The sequence below is a fragment of the Trichomycterus rosablanca genome, chromosome 3 (assembly GCF_030014385.1).
Source record: "Trichomycterus rosablanca isolate fTriRos1 chromosome 3, fTriRos1.hap1, whole genome shotgun sequence".
Lineage (NCBI taxonomy): Eukaryota > Metazoa > Chordata > Actinopteri > Siluriformes > Trichomycteridae > Trichomycterus > Trichomycterus rosablanca.
This window is the reverse complement of record NC_085990.1, coordinates 20697817-20716556: the sequence shown is the minus strand read 5'-3', so window position 1 is coordinate 20716556 and position 18740 is coordinate 20697817. Positions and strand designations below refer to the sequence as shown.

General features: G+C 40.9%; 1 protein-coding gene across 2 annotated transcripts in view; it reads right to left on the bottom strand.

The window, feature by feature from the left end:
- The window catches only part of jarid2a (jumonji and AT-rich interaction domain containing 2a), a 126729-nt gene that overhangs the window by 84090 nt on the left and 23899 nt on the right, over positions 1-18740 (bottom strand). For both annotated transcript variants that reach the window (XM_062991018.1, XM_062991019.1), the window contains exon 2: positions 11437-11560. In XM_062991018.1, coding sequence (XP_062847088.1) covers positions 11437-11560 — 124 coding nt within the window. The remainder of the gene's footprint in view (positions 1-11436; positions 11561-18740) is intronic.

Here is an 18740-nt window from a genome sequence, read left to right as displayed (position 1 = left end):
TTTTGCTTTTTCAATTAAGTCTGACATAAAAATTACATCCTTAAAAAAGCTCCATCACCTCTAACATGACTGACTGCATTTACTCTTTAACTAATGGCAACATCTTTTAATTTCCATATTTTACCACTAGTGTATCCTATACAGAGTGGCAGCAGGTCTGGTTTCCTCAGATTTACTGGGAGCAATGCAGTAACACACCACGACTACAGGGCATCCCTAAAGTCTGGACACATAGGAAATATCACTAACTATAACTAACTGTATGTTTACTGAAATACACACACATACATATTGCATCACAAATAGTGTAAAACACATTGAAGATGTTACTGATTAATATTCTAATGAAATAAAATGTTTATTGAAATGTTTTGAAACCTCAGTCACCCCATACATATTTAATCTTGTCTGTATGTAAGTGCACGAAAAACACTGACTGCAAGGCAGAAATACCCAGGATAAAGCACCAATCCATCACAAAGCATTGCCGATTAGGGATGTCCCGATCACGTTTTTTTGTTCCCGATACCGATCCCGATTATTAATTTTGATCCCGATCCGATACCGATTCTCAAACCGATACTTGTATTTTCTAGATATTGTCTAGATAAGAACTAGATAATACTGTTCACACAGTGCACACTTCAAGTACATTACAATTATTCAAATTAATCCAATGTATATGTTTAACAACTAAATAGCTCTGCAGTGCTGAAGGGAAAAATGTTGCATCCAAGCTATTGGCTTAATGTTTTGTATTTTTACAAAATCAATCAAAATGAGTGAGATAATTACAGTTTTACTTTAAACTTTACATTCAAAGAAAAAAATCTGTTTAATGCAGTGATACACTAAAAATGAACAGAAATCTGTGTAGCAGCTTAACTTGAATATAAGAAAAAAAGTTACTTAAAAGCATTACAGTAAAACCTGAATACCAAAATAAAATGGAAAGGCTCTTTTGTTATGAAGGAAAGCCAGTTCTTAAAGTGCTTGTATTGTGACAATGGTTTGATGGACGTTTGTACACGAAGTGAGTGTGTTTTGACCCTTTGGGGCTTCCATAGAACATGAAATAGCGTGCTTGACTCAACTGTCGGCTATTGGTACCGTAACAGAAGAAGTTAATAAAGTGTTCTGCTCCCGACAATATGTGAATATACCGTGTATTTATTTCTTTATTAAACGAGTGCATCACTACGTTGTTTTGTAAACCGGTGTGATCCTTAACTCACACACACTCTCACACATGAACGCAGCTCTGCTCCCACCGCCTCGTGAAACGCTCACACTGCAGACGTTACACTTCACTGTTGGACTTGTTTTACTTTTCAATTTAAAGTATTTCCACACAGCGGACATGCTGACGTAACACAAAAGACCAGGATTATGATCGGGTTTAGTAAAGCCGATTCCGATCAATTAAAAAATGCCTTGATCGGCCCTATTGCCGATTATCTCCCCTTGGAAAGAGCCAATAATGTCTGTGTAGACACCCAGCCATCTGAGAGTGCCGCTGAGATTCAGACCCAGATCTCAGCTGTGGTGGGCTAGTGTAACAGACTGCTCTGCCACCCAAGCGCTGCTCACAAATGTTACCATGGCACATTTTCAGGCTAGAATCTTATGATACTATTGTTAAGAGCCCAATTTTCTGCTGTAGTTCACCTGGAGTCAAAATTCCACCAAACGAATGTTTAACATTTAAACAGATTTAGAAAAGTATGAGCATTTTGTATGAGCATGTGAAATAATTACATGACCAAAGGCCAAAAAACATTACCTACAATAAAATACTTAAATATGACAGAGATGAACCTCACTCACAAAACCTGTTTCACAGTTGCTGCTACATTTAATACCTGCTAAAATTAACATTCATTTTCAGAATACTCAAGAGACTTCATCCTAGAGTCTTATAAAACTTAATTCTTTATTTTTTTTTAAGTATGACAGTATATATAGTATATCTATAAAATATAGTATATACAGTGTATCACAAAAGTGAGTACACCCCTCACATTTCTGCAGATATTTAAGTATATCTTTTCATGGGACAACACTGACAAAATGACACTTTGACACAATGAAAAGTAGTCTGTGTGCAGCTTATATAACAGTGTAAATTTATTCTTCCCTCAAAATAACTCAATATACAGCCATTAATGTCTAAACCACCGGCAACAAAAGTGAGTACACCCCTAAGAGACTACACCCCTAAATGTCCAAATTGAGCACTGCTTGTCATTTTCCCTCCAAAATGTCATGTGATTTGTTAGTCTTACTAGGTCTCAGGTGTGCATAGGGAGCAGGTGTGTTCAATTTAGTAGTACAGCTCTCACACTCTCTCATACTGGTCACTGAAAGTTCCAACATGGCACCTCATGGCAAAGAACTCTCTGAGGATCTTAAAAGACGAATTGTTGTGCTACATGAAGATGGCCAAGGCTACAAGAAGATTGCCAACACCCTGAAACTGAGCTGCAGCACAGTGGCCAAAATCATCCAGCGTTTTAAAAGAGCAGGGTCCACTCAGAACAGACTCGCGTTGGTCGTCCAAAGAAGCTGAGTGCACGTGCTCAGCGTCACATCCAACTGTTGTCTTTGAAAGATAGGCGCAGGAGTGCTGTCAGCATTGCTGCAGAGATTGAAAAGGTGGGGGGTCAGCCTGTCAGTGCTCAGACCATACGCCGCACACTACATCAAATTGGTCTGCATGGCTGTCACCCCAGAAGGAAGCCTCTTCTGAAGTCTCTACACAAGAAAGCCCGCAAACAGTTTGCTGAAGACATGTCAACAAAGGACATGGATTACTGGAACCATGTCCTATGGTCTGATGAGACCAAGATTCATTTGTTTGGTTCAGATGGTCTCAAGCATGTGTGGCGGCAATCAGGTGAGGAGTACAAAGATAAGTGTGTCATGCCTACAGTCAAGCATGGTGGTGGGAATGCCATGGTCTGGGGCTGCATGAGTGCAGCAGGTGTTGGGGAGTTACATTTCATTGAGGGACACATGAACAATATGTACTGTGAAATACTGAAGCAGAGCATGATCCCCTCCCTCCGGAAACTGGGTCGCAGGGCAGTGTTCCAGCATGATAATGACCCCAAACACACCTCTAAGACAACCACTGCTTTATTGAAGAGGCTGAGGGTAAAGGTGATGGACTGGCCAAGCATGTCTCCAGACCTAAACCCAATAGAACATCTTTGGGGCATCCTCAAGCGGAAGGTGGAGGAGCGCAAAGTCTCGAATATCCGCCAGCTCCGTGATGTCGTCATGGAGGAGTGGAAAAGCATTCCAGTGGCAACCTGTGAAGCTCTGGTAAACTCCATGCCCAGGAGAGTTAAGGCAGTTCTGGGAAATAATGGTGGCCACACAAAATATTGACACTTCAGGAACTTTCACTAAGGGGTGTACTCACTTTTGTTGCCGGTGGTTTAGACATTAATGGCTGTATATTGAGTTATTTTGAGGAAAGAATAAATTTACACTGTTATATAAGCTGCACACAGACTACTTTTCATTGTGTCAAAGTATCATTTTGTCAGTGTTGTCCCATGAAAAGATATACTTAAATATCTGCAGAAATGTGAGGGGTGTACTCACTTTTGTGATACACTGTACCTATAAAACCTTTAAACCAACTGCTTGACTAATTTTCAAAACTGTAATCATTGTTATCAACCACTTTGTTCATCAACCATCATTGTTCACAGTCAGGGTTGTGGTGGGTCTGGTTCCATCCCCCACGTTAGACATATACAACCCCAAATCAGAAAAAGTTGGGACATATTGAAAAATGCAAATAAAATAAAAATGCAGTGTTCCTTACATTTACTTTGACTTTTATTTGATTGCAGACAGTTTGAACCCAAGATATTTCATGGTTTGTCTGCTCAACTTCATTTCATTTGTTAATATACCTCCATTCCTGCACTTCAGGCCTGCAACACATTCCAAGAAAAGTTGGGACAGGGGCAATTTAGGGCTAGTAATGAGGTGAAAAAACTAAATAATGATGTGATTTCAAACAGGTGATGTCAACAGGTGATTGTAATCATGGTTTGGTACAAAAGCAGCATCCAGGAAAGGCTGAGTCTTTGATGAGCAAAGATGATCAGAGGATCTCCAGTTTGTGTGAGAAAATTATTGAAATGTTTAAAAACAATGTACCTCAAAGAAAGATTGGAAGGGATTTGCATATTTCTCCCTCTACAGTGCACAATATCATTAAACGATTCAAGGAATCGGGAAGAATTTCTGTGCATAAAGGTCAAGGGTGCAAGCTTAAGCTGAACGCCCTTGATCTTCGATCTCTCAGACGGCACTGCATCAAGAACCACCACTCAACAATAGCTGATATAACCACATGGGTGAGGGATTACTTTGGCAAACCTTTGTCAAGCACTAAAATACTGAGTTACATGCACAAATGCCACTTAAAACTTTACTGTGCAAAAACGAAGCCTAATGTGAACCATGTTCAGAAGTGGTGTCGACTTCTCAGGGCTCAAAGGCATTTAGGATGGACCATCACACAGTGAAAACATGTATTGTGGTCAGATGAATCAACATTGGGCACCATGCCAAAGATGAAAGGACCATCCAGACTGTTAACAGCAACAAGTCTAAAAGCCAGGGTCTGTCATGGTATGGGGCTGTGTCAGTGTCCTTGGCAAAGGTCATTTACACTTCTGTGATGGCAGCAATTATGCAGCATTTAAGTACATTGAGATCTTAGAGCAACATATGCTGCCCTCTAGACGTCATCTTTTCCAGGGACATTCATGCATTTTTCAACAAGACAATGTAAAACCACATGCTGCACACATTACAAAGGCATGGCTGTGGAAGAAGAGGGTACGGGTACTGGACTGGCCTGCCTACAGTCCTGACCTGTCCCCAATAGTGGATGTGTGGAGAATTTTGAAATGAAAAATGTGACAACGACGACCCCGTACTGTTGCACATCTTAAGACGTGTTTGCAGGAAGAATGGGACAAAATAAAACCTGAAACACTAAATCACTTGGTCTCCTCGGTGCCAAAATGTCTTTTACTCTTTCCCTCGATCTTTGATCTTTATCTTTATTGTCATTGTTCAAACAACGAAAAACCATTTAGCACTCTGGATTGACAGCAAGTGTATATATCCATTAAGTCACAAGGACACGCACAGGTACAACAGATGTCAATAAATAAAGCTGACAATAAATACATATGTACAAATAAATAAATAGCTCCAGTCTCATGTGTGGGGTAGAGGGGCTAAGCATTTGACTGCTTGTCGGTAAAAGCTATTTTTTAATCTGTTCGTTTTGACTTTGATTGCTCGATGTCTCTTTCCAGAGGGCAAGGGGGAGAACATCCATTCCTGTGGATGAGTGTGGTGAAAAGGAAAGGCAACATTACAAAGTGGAAAATGCTTTACTGTCCTAACTTCTTTTGCAATGTGTTGCAGGCCTGAAATGCAGGAATGGATGTTTATTAATAAATGAAATGAAGTTGAGCAGACAAAACATGAAATATTTCAGGTTCATCCTGTCTGCAATGAAATAAGTCAAAGTAAATGTAAGAAACACTGTGATTTTTTTATTATTTGCATTTTCCATCCTGTCCCAACTTTTTTTGATTTGGGGTTGTAGAATCGTGCCTTAATGATTGCCGGGCTGGCCAATTTAAGTGGTAGTTATAATAGCATAATAAAATGTGTCTTGTTTTTTAACATCTGAAATCGTTAGAGTGATAAGTATGTGCCAGTTTATGTAGGGTTTTCATTAATCTTGTGTATCTAGTGTTTTTTGTTTGTTTTAAACCTGACCAGTGTAGCACATCTGCCACCATGTGTTTTAACCGTTCAAAAAGCCTAACTAAAGAGCCAGTGTGCTCTGGCACTAACTCACAAGAGCTGCATATCCATATCCCAGTATAGTGTAGAGAAGGAAAGGTTCTTTGTAAAAGAAGTGATGTAATGCTCTGAAAGCAATAAACACTAAACCGCTGCACCCACAGCTGACTTTGCCTATTAAAGTTCAATGACTCAGGCTGGCAGAAAGCAATGTAGCCCCAGCTACAAGAAATCCAGACTGAGAGAGGATTATTCCAGCCATAATTTACCCTAGTAACACACATTTGGTGCAATAATGACAGGAAAAAAATACAAGCCTCAATGTACTACTGAGTGGGTTGAAAAAAAAGCAAAGTGCTGCACGATGGGATGGCTGTAGTAAGCACCAAAACATGAATAACACACAGATGTCCCTATTAAACATTGGGTCTGTTTGAAAACCTAGTGAGCTCTCTACATAGGCGGCATTTTATGTCATCCTACACAGTCCCAAGAAGAAGGCTGTTCGAATTCTTAAATGCCTCAAAATGCTGCCTTATGAGGTGCCTTATTTTGAAGCTATAAACTGCCTGAATAACTAGGGAGCATCCAATGTCTTTTCAAATGTAAATAAATTCTCATTGATTTTTAATTTGTATAAAGGTGCACAAGTGTCATTTATTTGCAAATTCGGGCTTGTCAGTGACAATTTAACCATATTTGGTAAACGGAAGGTGATGTTAGCTGCCATTCTAGTGGGTTGTGCCGCCTCAGCCCATTGATTTGAATGTACATCTGAATAAGCTGTCCAATAAGTCGATGACTTATCAGAATCCTCTCTACTTAGGCAGCTGTCTAGGTAGGCAGTAGACAGCAAGGCAGCTCACGAGGTTTTTGAACAAACCCATGGTGTGCTGGACAAAGAACTTGTACTCAACCCTGATTAACATTAAGTTCAAAAAAATTAAAAATTAGGTGGTGCAGCACTATTCTGCTACGGGTCATTTGGGTGCCCCTAGCAGGCACAATTAGTAGTGCCTGCAGCAGAAACAATTACCAGTGCCTGCAGCAGACACAATTAGCCGCTAAAGTCTGCTGGGTGAGAAAAGACAGGACTAAAAAGGGGGCGGGGTCTTCAATGCTGTGTAGGGACCGTGGTTAGTAGCCCAAGGTGCCTGTATTTACATTTACATTTTCAGCACTTAGCAGACACTTTAATCGAAAGCGACTTACAGTACTGTGACAGTATATGGTCTAAGCAATTGAGGGTTTAGGGCCTTACTCACAGTGACAACCTGGCAGTGGTGGGGCTTGAACCAGCAACCTTTCGATTACTAGTTCAGTACCTTAACCACTAGGCTACAACAGCCCTCAACTGCCTGTACAAAGGTGGAGGAACCCAAGGGGCCGGTGCGTGACTCTCTGTGCGCGGGGAACCAGCCTCACACCTGAATAAGAAGGCGTTAATGGACTGTGCACGTATCGGAGGGAGCGAGTGTCAGGCAAATACAGGTATATAGAGTTGGCCCCACTTTGCTTTTCACAAAACCGACAGAGAATAAACACATGGATGAAGTGAAACGTGTTGTGAGGTGTAGTGCATGATGGGGCTTGTAGTTTGTTACAGGCGCTTCTCCCAACTTCTGTTTTTAGGATCTCTCCACACACATTTAATGAGATTCAGATCTGGCCTCATTGCTGGCCACTTCAGAACTCATTAGCACTCTGTCTTAATTAATTTCTGAGTAATTTTTGAAGTATGCTTTGGGTAATTGTCCTGCAGGAAGACCAATGATTACTGACAGAGAGGAAGCTTTCTGAAATGTGCCCTACACTGAGCTACAAGCATATCGGCTGTCTTCAGATTTCATGTCATGCAAACAGTCAGAGGATCCAGTAGGAAAGGGCTCATTTTGTTTTCTTTAAATTGTACAATAGTTTGCTTTTTCAAAAGTTCTATTTTGGTCTCATCGGTCCACAGACCATTCTTCCAGAAGGGTTGTGGCATTTTCCATGTACCTGTGTCAACACTGTCGTACATCGTCTCAGGTCAACTTGAATTTGTTTGAATGTTCATCAAGGTTTTTTAATCCTCAATTTGAGCAATTCTTCTGTACACAAGGAGGTCTGCTAGAGTGCCATAGAGACAGGAACATTAAGTTCTCTGAAGATGGACATGTAGCCTTGAGATTGTTCATGCTGTTGCACATTTCTATTTATATTCTGAGACAGTTCTGTTCTTTTATATTTTCTCCATGCTCAGCGTGGTACAGACACAGACTAAATGACCTTATCTTTATTTAAACTGCACAGTTACTTGCTACAGAATAGAGTAGGAGCACCCACTTCCAATACAAATACAGACTTGTGGACATGTGTATATACAAGTATGTATATGTGTGTTTATACACTAACAGGCATAACATTATGACCACTGACAGGTGAAGTGAATAACACTGATTGTCTCTTCATCAAGGTACCTGTTAGTGGGTTTATCCTCAAAGTTAATGTGTTAGAAGCAGGAAAAATGATATGGATATGAGGATATGAGCGAGTTTGACAAGGGCCAAATTGTGATAACTAGACGACTGGGTCAGAGCATCTCCAAAACTGCAGCTCTTGTGGGGTGTTCCCCGTCTGCAGTGGTCAATATCTCTCAAAAGTGGACCAAGGAAGGAACAGTGGTAAACCGGCGACAGAGTCATGGGCGACCAGGGCTCACTGATGCACGTGGGGAGCAAAGGCTGGCCCGTGTGGTCCGATCCAACAGATGAGATACTGTAGCTCAAATTGCTGAAGAAGTGAATGCTGGTTCGGATAGAAAGGTGTCAGACTCCATGCCTCGAAGGGTTAGGGCTGTTTTGGCAGCAAAAGGGGGACCAACACAATATTAGGGAGGTGATCATAATTTTATGCCTGATCAGTGTAAATTCCTGCCAGTATTTGCAACACTCACTCACTCACTCTCTTAACCGCTTATCCAATTAGGGTCGCGGGGGGTGCTGGAGCCTATCCCAGCTTTTCAATGGGCACAAGGCACACAGTAACACCCTGGACGGGGCACCAGTCCATCAATGGGCAGACACACATAAACACACCCATTCACCTATTGGGCAATTCAGTGTCTCCAATTAACCTGACTGCATATCTTTGGACTGTGGGAGGAAACCAGAGCTCCCAGAGGAAACCCACGCAGACACAGGGATAACATGCAAACTCTGCACAGAAAGGACCCGGACCGCCCCGCCTGGGGATCGAACCCAGGACCTTCTTGCTGTGAGGCGACAGTGTTACCCACCGAGCCACCGTGCCGCCGTGCCGCCCTGCTACATATGGTCCAAAATAGTTTTAAGTATGACTGGTAAAATATATATGGACTCCAGAAACATTAAGAATAAGAGCAATACACATTTACACATGTTTAAACAGTTTGTATATTGCTATGGCTACTCACATCTCCATTATTATTTAGCAGATGCTTTCATTCAGAGTAAATTACAACTGTGACCTTATACAATGCATGCAATTGAGGGTTGGGGGCCTTGTTTAGGGGTCAAACAGCGACAACCTGGCAGTGAATTGGCTTGAACCATTAAACTTCACACAGTAGTCCAGTACCTTAACCACTAAGCTACCACAGTCAGTAATCTCTAGTGATAAATCATGATGTCCTTCATCAGTGTACACAGCTTCTCTCTCTATATTTAAGAACTCCCTAAGCACCTCTTTCTCATCCAGTCTTTCCTTTAGACACACATCACACAGGCGTTGGTTGGATCTTCATCTTTTTTTTATCTCTAATTTCCTGGTAAAGAAGCAGCTGCCTGGTTGCCACGTCATTCCCTTACTTGGTAAACCGATTACTGAGTAGCTCAAGGCGGAACAATACTCAATAACTGCAAGGTTTTCCACAGTCAAATTACCAAAGTGCTTGTCCACCTGATAAAAAAGATTCTTGCAGGGATCTGACTATGTTGTTCATTTAACTGCTTTTAGTGACTGGAGTCAATAATCAAGCTCAGGTCTCTAAGACCCTGGAGATGTGCGGCAACCATATTACCTCCTGTGCCACAATGACACCTTGGGATACAACAGTTACCTTTACATAGTAAATAACAAACCTTAAAATTCAATTGAACAAATAAACTGTATTTAAGTGTTAAACAGCATACATATTGTAATGTATCCCTGCAACACATTTTTAAAAAGTTTGGACAGATTAAGATTAACTGTAATTCCTGTAAAAAATGAATTAACTGTAAAAAAAAAAAAAGCATCTTTACTGAATAATTGTAGGTTTTAAGGTATTTTATTCAGTACAGTGTATAACAGAATGAAAAGATATAAGTTCTCTGTGTGTACAGAGCAAAAGCAAAAAACACTCAAATAAACGTGACCATCTGTCTCTCAAACAGCACTGCATTAAAAACCAGCATGCTTCTGTGATGGATATCACCACACAATAAATACTGATAATCCCTTAATAATGCGACTAAAAGCTCAAATGAAATAGAATATGTCCGTGTATACACCTCAATCGGAAAAGACTATTCCAGTTGAGGCCATTTCAAATACAATTTCTATCCAATTAAACAAGGTGGGTCATCCTATAAATAATCTGTTAGTGTAGAAAATAAAAACTCAGGTGTATGACGCTTGTTGCCATTGTAACGTGTACACTAACGGGTACTTCACATATGCACATCATTTTGGATTGAATTACTTGTAGCGTGCATGTAAACTGAGAGCGTACATATAAACACCTCAGTCTTAATCTATATTCGGAATGAATTCAATGGGATTGGAGAAAATATTTGCATGTAAATATAGCCACTATTATTTAATGACTCCAACTGGGCCCCAGTTGCAGAATCTTGCTTTACCTGCCATGCCTGTTATGGCCGGCAGAGGAGGCATAGAGGTGTAGCTGACTGATCTGTTGGTTTTTCTTAAACTGCTGATCATCAGCGGGCAGCACCAACCACGGCTCATGTTAAGGTTCACTATATTTAATTTCTTTATGAGAACTTAGCTGTCACTGAATGCCAAAGCAGGCGTATTGTGACAACCAGCTCTCCTTTCTTTGATATACCATTCTTTTTCTACTGTTGCAGGCTGTGGATGTTTGTGTGTCTTTCATTTCTTACTTTGTTTCTGTTATTTTTCCCTGTACCTTTTCTGTTTGTGGCTTTGTAGCATCTGTATTGTTCTACCTTGGTCAAGTACTCTACACTTGGGTTCATTTTAAATTCTTGCAGGTGCAGGGCTTTACCTTGTGCTTCAGTGGCAAGGCACAGCCCACCCCGTTAAGGTTAGTGAGCCAAACCTTTGTGTCCAACATCAGTGTCTGACTTCAGGAATGATCTTTTAACTGAATACTTAGAAGTACTCCATGGTCAAGTGTCCACATAATTAGGCCATAACCTGAAGTTCAGGTGCTATATTTGGAGCTTTTTGCTTTCTATTTTACTGACAGTTGTCTATGAAGAATGCAAAGTTGTATGTTTGAATTTTCACACCCGTTAATAAAAGTGTGTTATTAATATAGCTGGGTTATTGTAATGGGTTACTGTTCATGAAGGACATTAAAAGATAAATACTTACGTTTTATTATTCCTGTGCTATTGTCAGCCTTTCCCTTTTGTGCTCTCTTGAACTCTTTAAGCGAGAGGTAGAGCACCCGGCGTACCACTCGCTCCTCTGACCAGGGAATCCCATCATTGTCATCCTGCGTAAAGATAAAGAAACAACATTTAAATTACAAATCAGAGCTTCACCCCACTCACAGACCTTACATGTTAAATATACACCCTATGCCCAAAGTAGGGGTGGCTGCCTTAATAATTAGGGGGCATACTATAGACTCTATAATATACATACAGCAGGGGCCAAAAGTCTTAGACTACTAGTGAAAATGCTTCAATTTATATTTTTATTAAACTGAACACGTTCATTGCTATCTCAAGCAGTGAAACAATTACTGATGACTAATGAAAATCACAAAGTGCAGACTGTCATGGACTTTTCTCCAATCACATGAATCAAACCCCATGACGCATTTATTGGGGGACAGAAAAAAGACAAGCATTTGGTAACATTACTGAATACTTTTTGGGATATTGTGAAATCATATATTTATCATATAGCCAATACTGTGGCTACAGAGCCATACAAATAAAAAATATATATAAAACAATAACTGGCCACGTGAAAATAACTAAAACAAAAGAAAACCAAATCAAAATGTGCAACCTGAACTGGAGAGGAGATAGAACAGGTAAAAAGGCACACTGGTCAGAGTAGAAAATACCACATTTTACTTCACCCAAAAAGAGAAAGAGAGACGTTCACCCCGAGGGACATAAGCATTAGCTGACTCCAGCTAATGAAAAGAGATGGCCATGAGCTTACTACCCCACAGAGACATCATCAGTAAAGCCACCAGCAAAATGCAAGACCACACAGAAAAGCAGACCGAAGAGGATAAAAAAAAGGGTGGCGCAGCAGTACTGGAAGCAGATTTGTGTTTGTCAGGGGTGGACAATTTCTCGTGGGTGGTCTAAGTGCAGCCTCTGCTGACTGGTTGAGGCACCTGCAAAGGGGGCAACTGATCGCGGATGAAAGCGTGTGGCTCTATACAGGCGATACTGCGCTCCGTGAGACCATGCCCCTTGTAGGTGGAAAGAAAATCAGCTGTGGTCGTGTCAGAGGGGGCATGTGACAGGCTCCAGTCTCCTCAATCTTGGGGCTGTCAACAGCAACAAGAGAGAGAGATTTGATCCAGCTGGCCTTGACTAAATTGGGAGCAAAAGAGAAATGCCAGGTACTCAATCCATCAGCATGTAGAGACCCAAGCTCTCAGAAAATAACAAAGGCAAAGAACTCAATAAAACCAGTGGCATATCAAAAATTAAATGTCAGACTGCCACACCAAGGCCTATCTGCATCAGAATGGCCTAATGTGAATACCGCCACAACACCACTTGAAGCAGCTCGCATCCAGGGCAGTTAAAAAAAAGGATCAAAAACAGGCTGGCAAAGGAGCGTACAGAAAAAAAGAGACAGAGACAAGGCCAGCACCTCTGTCGCATGTAAAATGCAGGAAAGGAGTCAATGGGCAAGCAGCAAGCTGGAAAGAATATTTCCAGTAGAAATTATGTTCTTATTATGCTGTAATATCCGAACACAGTTTCTTCAGAATTTTTGCATCACGCCATTGACCACTAGATGCTCAGTAACAATAATGTCCCTCTGAGCTTTAGTAAATCACTAGTTAAATAAAGTTAAATAATCAATACATCTGATAGTCTAACTGTGAACTGGCAGTGTAAACTTTGGTGAGACCCTGAACAAAAATGTCACTTTAGAAGGGTGGATTTAGACTTAGACTTAGACAAACTTTATTGTCATTCATTATACACAAGTGTACGCAGAACGGAATTCGTTGCAATTTAGGACCTTTTGTTCGGAAATGTTGGAAATGTTGCTTTTAAGTCAACATTTCCAGGACCTTTCCAGTGTTTGATGGACATTGTCCTGTCCTACAGCAGACCATTTATTTAACTGTACAATAAACAAAAGGGACTTTGATTTTCCTGCTTATTATTAATGCTAGTAGATTTATGTCCTGCAATAGTTTATATAGTAGTGATATTTTATAATCAGAATGCAACATTATATAACTATTTCATTGCAACAAAGCAAATGTGGTGGAGCTACATTTCTGGTTAAAGAAACTGGTAGTTGAAAAAAAGGAATTCTATTATTCCGAGAATAACAGCTCACTTAGTGTAGCACCAGCGTTAACAGCTTAGGTTTTATTATGGCTTTTTTTTATACACGGTTCGGGTGGTGCAGCAGTTTATTATGCTTACCCACCACTGCTGAGATCAGGGTACGAATCTCTAAAGAATTTAACCTTAAATTTCACTCGATACCACTAGCTCTACTGTATGTGTCATTTTTGTATTTACATTTGCTCCATTTTGCAGATGCTTTCATCCAAAGTGACTTACAATTACAATCAAATATAATTTGAGTAAATAAAAGTTAGAATAACATTTTGCGCGTTGCTCACCACAAGCCATGGTGCAAACTGCCGCACGTCATCAAAGTGCAAATAAGAGACAAATATTCATTTGTTTGGAATAACTGTTAAATCCACTCTGAAAGCTCCACATGTATCTGTGTTTAGCTGGATTTTCCTCCTGTTTTACTTTTAAACTTGTGTTATAGCTCGGGGTGCCAAGAAATTGTGAGAATCGGCTTTTCTGAGACAGTCTAAAACGCTTATTGCAACAACAAAAAAACACTGAACGTAGTTTAATGTACTAAAAGAATGGCATAAGAACACTAAACTTCTCGTAATTATTACTGGTCATGGGTTCTCTCTGCGAATGGAATTCCCTAGTTGTTGTTTCAATACAATAAGTCACGTTAAGCTTTGTTCATGTTAAGCGTTGTTCGTACTCGCGTCATATCAAACAGTCTGTCTCATTGGAGACGCTTTAAAAAGCAAACTGGGTCGAAATTCAATCAAATCAACTTTAAGCGCAGTGGTAAGCACAAAAATCGTCAGCCTATTGTGGCAAAAGTGTGCAGTGCGCCACACTGTATAGGAAAAAACGACACTGCCAGCTCCCAAGCCCAACAGTGGCAACCTGGTGGTGGTAGGCAATCTTTTGGTTAGTAGTCACACTTCACACTTCATGTGTTACATAGTTAAATGGATGTAAACCAATATATTGTTGTGTAATTATGTGTTTGAATGACACAAAGCTGTGTAATTACCAGTAAAGGTATAAAAAAGGTTTTTGCAAAGTTTTAAACAGAAAACAGTAAAGTGCTGTTTATAGCAAGGTTTATAGCAAAAAAAAAAATCCTGCAGCCACATTACGCAGAACAAAACTGCTTTTGCACTGGCTGTGCCATTGTTTTCTATGAAGTGAGGTGGTGCTGCTTACCTTGCAGCTGCGCTACCTTGAGTGTCAAGCACCAAGCACATTTACAGCTTGGTGCTTAGTTTTTACTGCTTGTCGCACACTCAAAGTTCAATCTGACTAAACTTACATCTTACAACTTACAACTTACAACCTACATTTGCCGTTAACCTTTATAAAGTGCCGCCAATGAAACATAATGTTTATATGAAGTAGACTGAAGTGAAGAACAGACATGGCAGAGAGAAACAGATTCTCACCATTTTACAAAACTCTGAACTTTCATTAAACCTAAACATGACATACTGAGAAAAAATGCAGCTTGGTGACTAGTGAGCTGTGAAATGTGGAGACCGGGAGTTGCATTTTAGGATTAGCAAGTTTCCTGGAATTGTGAGCTGTGGCTTTTCAGCTTTTCAGTATGATTTAATTTGTCCTTAGATTAATGACACAAAAAAGTTTCATAAAGCTGTTCCTTCTTACATCTTTAAATGATGACCTGTCTGAGCTTTCTTGTACAAACTGCATGTGAATAAACTACCAATGCTGTCAGTCAATTCAGTCAACAATGTTTTTTATTTCAAGCTTGGCGCTTAGTGGTAAGGCCAGCAGAAAGTGGTTTAGCTACATAGTGTGTGTTTAAAACATCAATTAAATTAAATAAATCATACACTTCATCTTTATGGCAACTGTTTGGAAGACGCCCTGTCCTGCAAGGTCCAGAAAGACAATGTCTAAATGGTTTTGAACACCACTTAGGAATAAGTGTTGCAAAACACTCACTCACTCACTGTCTTAACCGCTTAACCAATTAGGGTCGCTTGCTGGAGCCTATCCCAGCTTTTCAATGGGCACAAGGCACACAGTAACACCCTGGGCGGGCTGCCAGTCCATCACAGGGCAAACACACATACACACACATTCACATATAGGGCAATTCAGTGTCTCCAATTAACCTGACTGCATGTTTTTGGACTGTGGGAGGAAACCGGAGCTCCCGGAAGAAACCCACGCAGACACGGAGAGAACATGCAAACTCCGCACAGAGAGGACCCGGACCGCCCCGCCTGGGATCAAACCCAGGACCTTCTTGCTGTGAGGCGACAGTGTTGCAAAACATTTAAACCTAACAGTAAAAGGGGGTGTCCACATCATTTGGGCGTGCCATGTACCTCATTTTATATTTTAAGCAAAGCTGAATTGGCTGGAGGAGATACAGCTTTGGTTAGTTAGTTAGTTTGTTTGAAGTCATGTCAGCTGCTATTTTTATTATCATGGCTGAATAAAAGGTTCCGTCTTTAAAAAGTCAAAGTGCGGGTCGATTTGTTTTACAGCTTTAGTAAACTAAGAGCTAATGTCAGCCGGTTCAAAACTCAGCTCTGCCATCCGACTGGGCTTGGTAGCTACATGAACAACGATTGGCTGTTGTTCATACAGGGTGGGGAGCTGGATAAGGACCTCATAACTGATGCAATTACGACCTCTGCTGGCTGGTTGATGACGCCTGCACAGGGTTGAGGAATAATGCATTGATCAGGGTGTGGCTCTCCGTACACAAAGCTGATCTGCATATGAACTTGCCTCATGCAGGTGAAAAGATGCAGTGGGCTACTGCACACGTGTCGGAGGGGGCGTGTGTCAGTCTCGCTCTCGTCAATTAGAAGTGGAGACCAATATCAGTAGAGAGGAAACAAAATGCAATCGGGTAATTGGATACGACTAGATTGGGAGGAAAATCAGGGGAAAAAATGCAAAAAAGAAAATGTATTTTGTATTTCTTTTTTTGCTCCAGTTTTTTTTTCCTTCACAGTGTCCCTGTGAACAAAGCCAATTTATTAAAGACATGGCTTAATGGGTTTGGTGTAAAGAAACCTTGGTGGCTTGCATGAAGCCCTGACCTCAAAGCTACTAAACAAAGCTACAGAAATCAGAACATCGATTGTGGGCCAATCCTTTCTGTCCAGCACTAATGCCTGACCCCACAGATGCTCTGACATCATGGACACAAACTCCTACAGACAGAGTAATCTGTGACATCCATCAACTGGGGGCCAACGCTATACTTATGCACTTGGTTTTGGAATAAGATGTCCAACAAGCTCATGGCTTTTGGCTATATAGTGCATGTGGTGCAGAAAGTGGAAGCAGAGTAGTTGATAAAGTTGAATTGTGTTCCAAGCAGAAAGCAAAGAGTACAGTGTGTATGCTCTATAAATAGCAACATTCATGTAGTTAAATGCAGAATAGTGGAAAGCAGCACTGCACCAGAAATCTCTATTGTTCTACACGTTGACTATTGCCTTAACACATCTCCTCTGTTAGATAACTGGCCAAAAACAAAGAAGAGTAACAAACGAATTAATGATAATCAATACTCACTCTGACCTAGTGACACATATCAGGATTTCTAGAATTGTCCACATATCATAACCACTGCAAACTACATACCAACTAACTTTAGATGTTTTTATTTGCTAAACCATTTCTGAAATAAAAATGTGAACACCCTTCCTAATTACTGAGCTTAGGTTTTTCATCCATTGCTAACACACCCATTGCAAACAGGTATATGTTCTGGCAAGACGTTGGCCCTGTGCACAAAGCCAGGTCTATAAAGACATGATGTAATAAGTTTGGTCTGAAGGAACCCTAATGGTCTGCACAAAGCCTTAAACTCATTGTCACTGAACACCTAGGACACCAGACCTTCTTATCTAGCATTAATGCCTAATCTCAAAAATGCGCAATTTAACACCAGCACTCCAAAAAAATACACAGGCTGCTATAACTACAGTAGACCCTTGAGTTACGAACTGTTTACCATGAGAACATTTTGGGTTACCAGCAATCTTTTTCAACTTAACATACGAACAAAATTCGGATTACGAACCGAAATTCGCAAACACGTGACGTCACGAACAAGTTGACTCTCTCTCTCTCTCTCTCTCTCTCTCTCTCTCTCTCTCTCTCTCTCTCTCTCTCTATATATATATATATATATATATATATATATATATATATATATATACAGGGGTTGGACAAAATAACTGAAACACCTGTCATTTTAGTGTGGGAGGTTTCATGGCTAAATTGGACCAGTCTGGTGGCCAATCTTCATTAATTGCACATTGCACCAGTAAGAGCAGAGTGTGAAGGTTCAATTAGCAAGGTAAGAGCACAGTTTTGCTCAAAATATTGCAATGCACACAACATTATGGGTGACATACCAGAGTTCAAAAGAGGACAAATTGTTGGTGCACGTCTTGCTGGCGCATCTGTGACCAAGACAGCAAGTCTTTGTGATGTATCAAGAGCCACGTTATCCAGGGTAATGTCAGCATACCACCAAGAAGGACAAACCACATCCAACAGGATTAACTGTGGACGCAAGAGGAAGCTGTCTGAAAGGGATGTTCGGGTGCTAACCCGGATTGTATCCAAAAAACATAAAACCACGGCTGCCCAAATCACGGCAGAATTAAATGTGCACCTCAACTCTCCTGTTTCCACCAGAACTGTCCGTCGGGAGCTCCACAGGGTCAATATACACGGCCGGGCTGCTATAGCCAAACCTTTGGTCACTCGTGCCAATGCCAAAAGTCGGTTTCAATGGTGCAAGGAGCGCAAATCTTGGGCTGTGGACAATGTGAAACATGTATTGTTCTCTGATGAGTCCACCTTTACTGTTTTCCCCACATCCGGGAGAGTTACGGTGTGGAGAAGCCCCAAAGAAGCGTACCACCCAGACTGTTGCATGCCCAGAGTGAAGCATGGGGGTGGATCAGTGATGGTTTGGGCTGCCATATCATGGCATTCCCTTGGCCCAATACTTGTGCTAGATGGGCGCGTCACTGCCAAGGACTACCGAACCATTCTGGAGGACCATGTGCATCCAATGGCGGTGCCGTGTATCAGGATGACAATGCACCAATACACACAGCAAGACTGGTGAAAGATTGGTTTGATGAA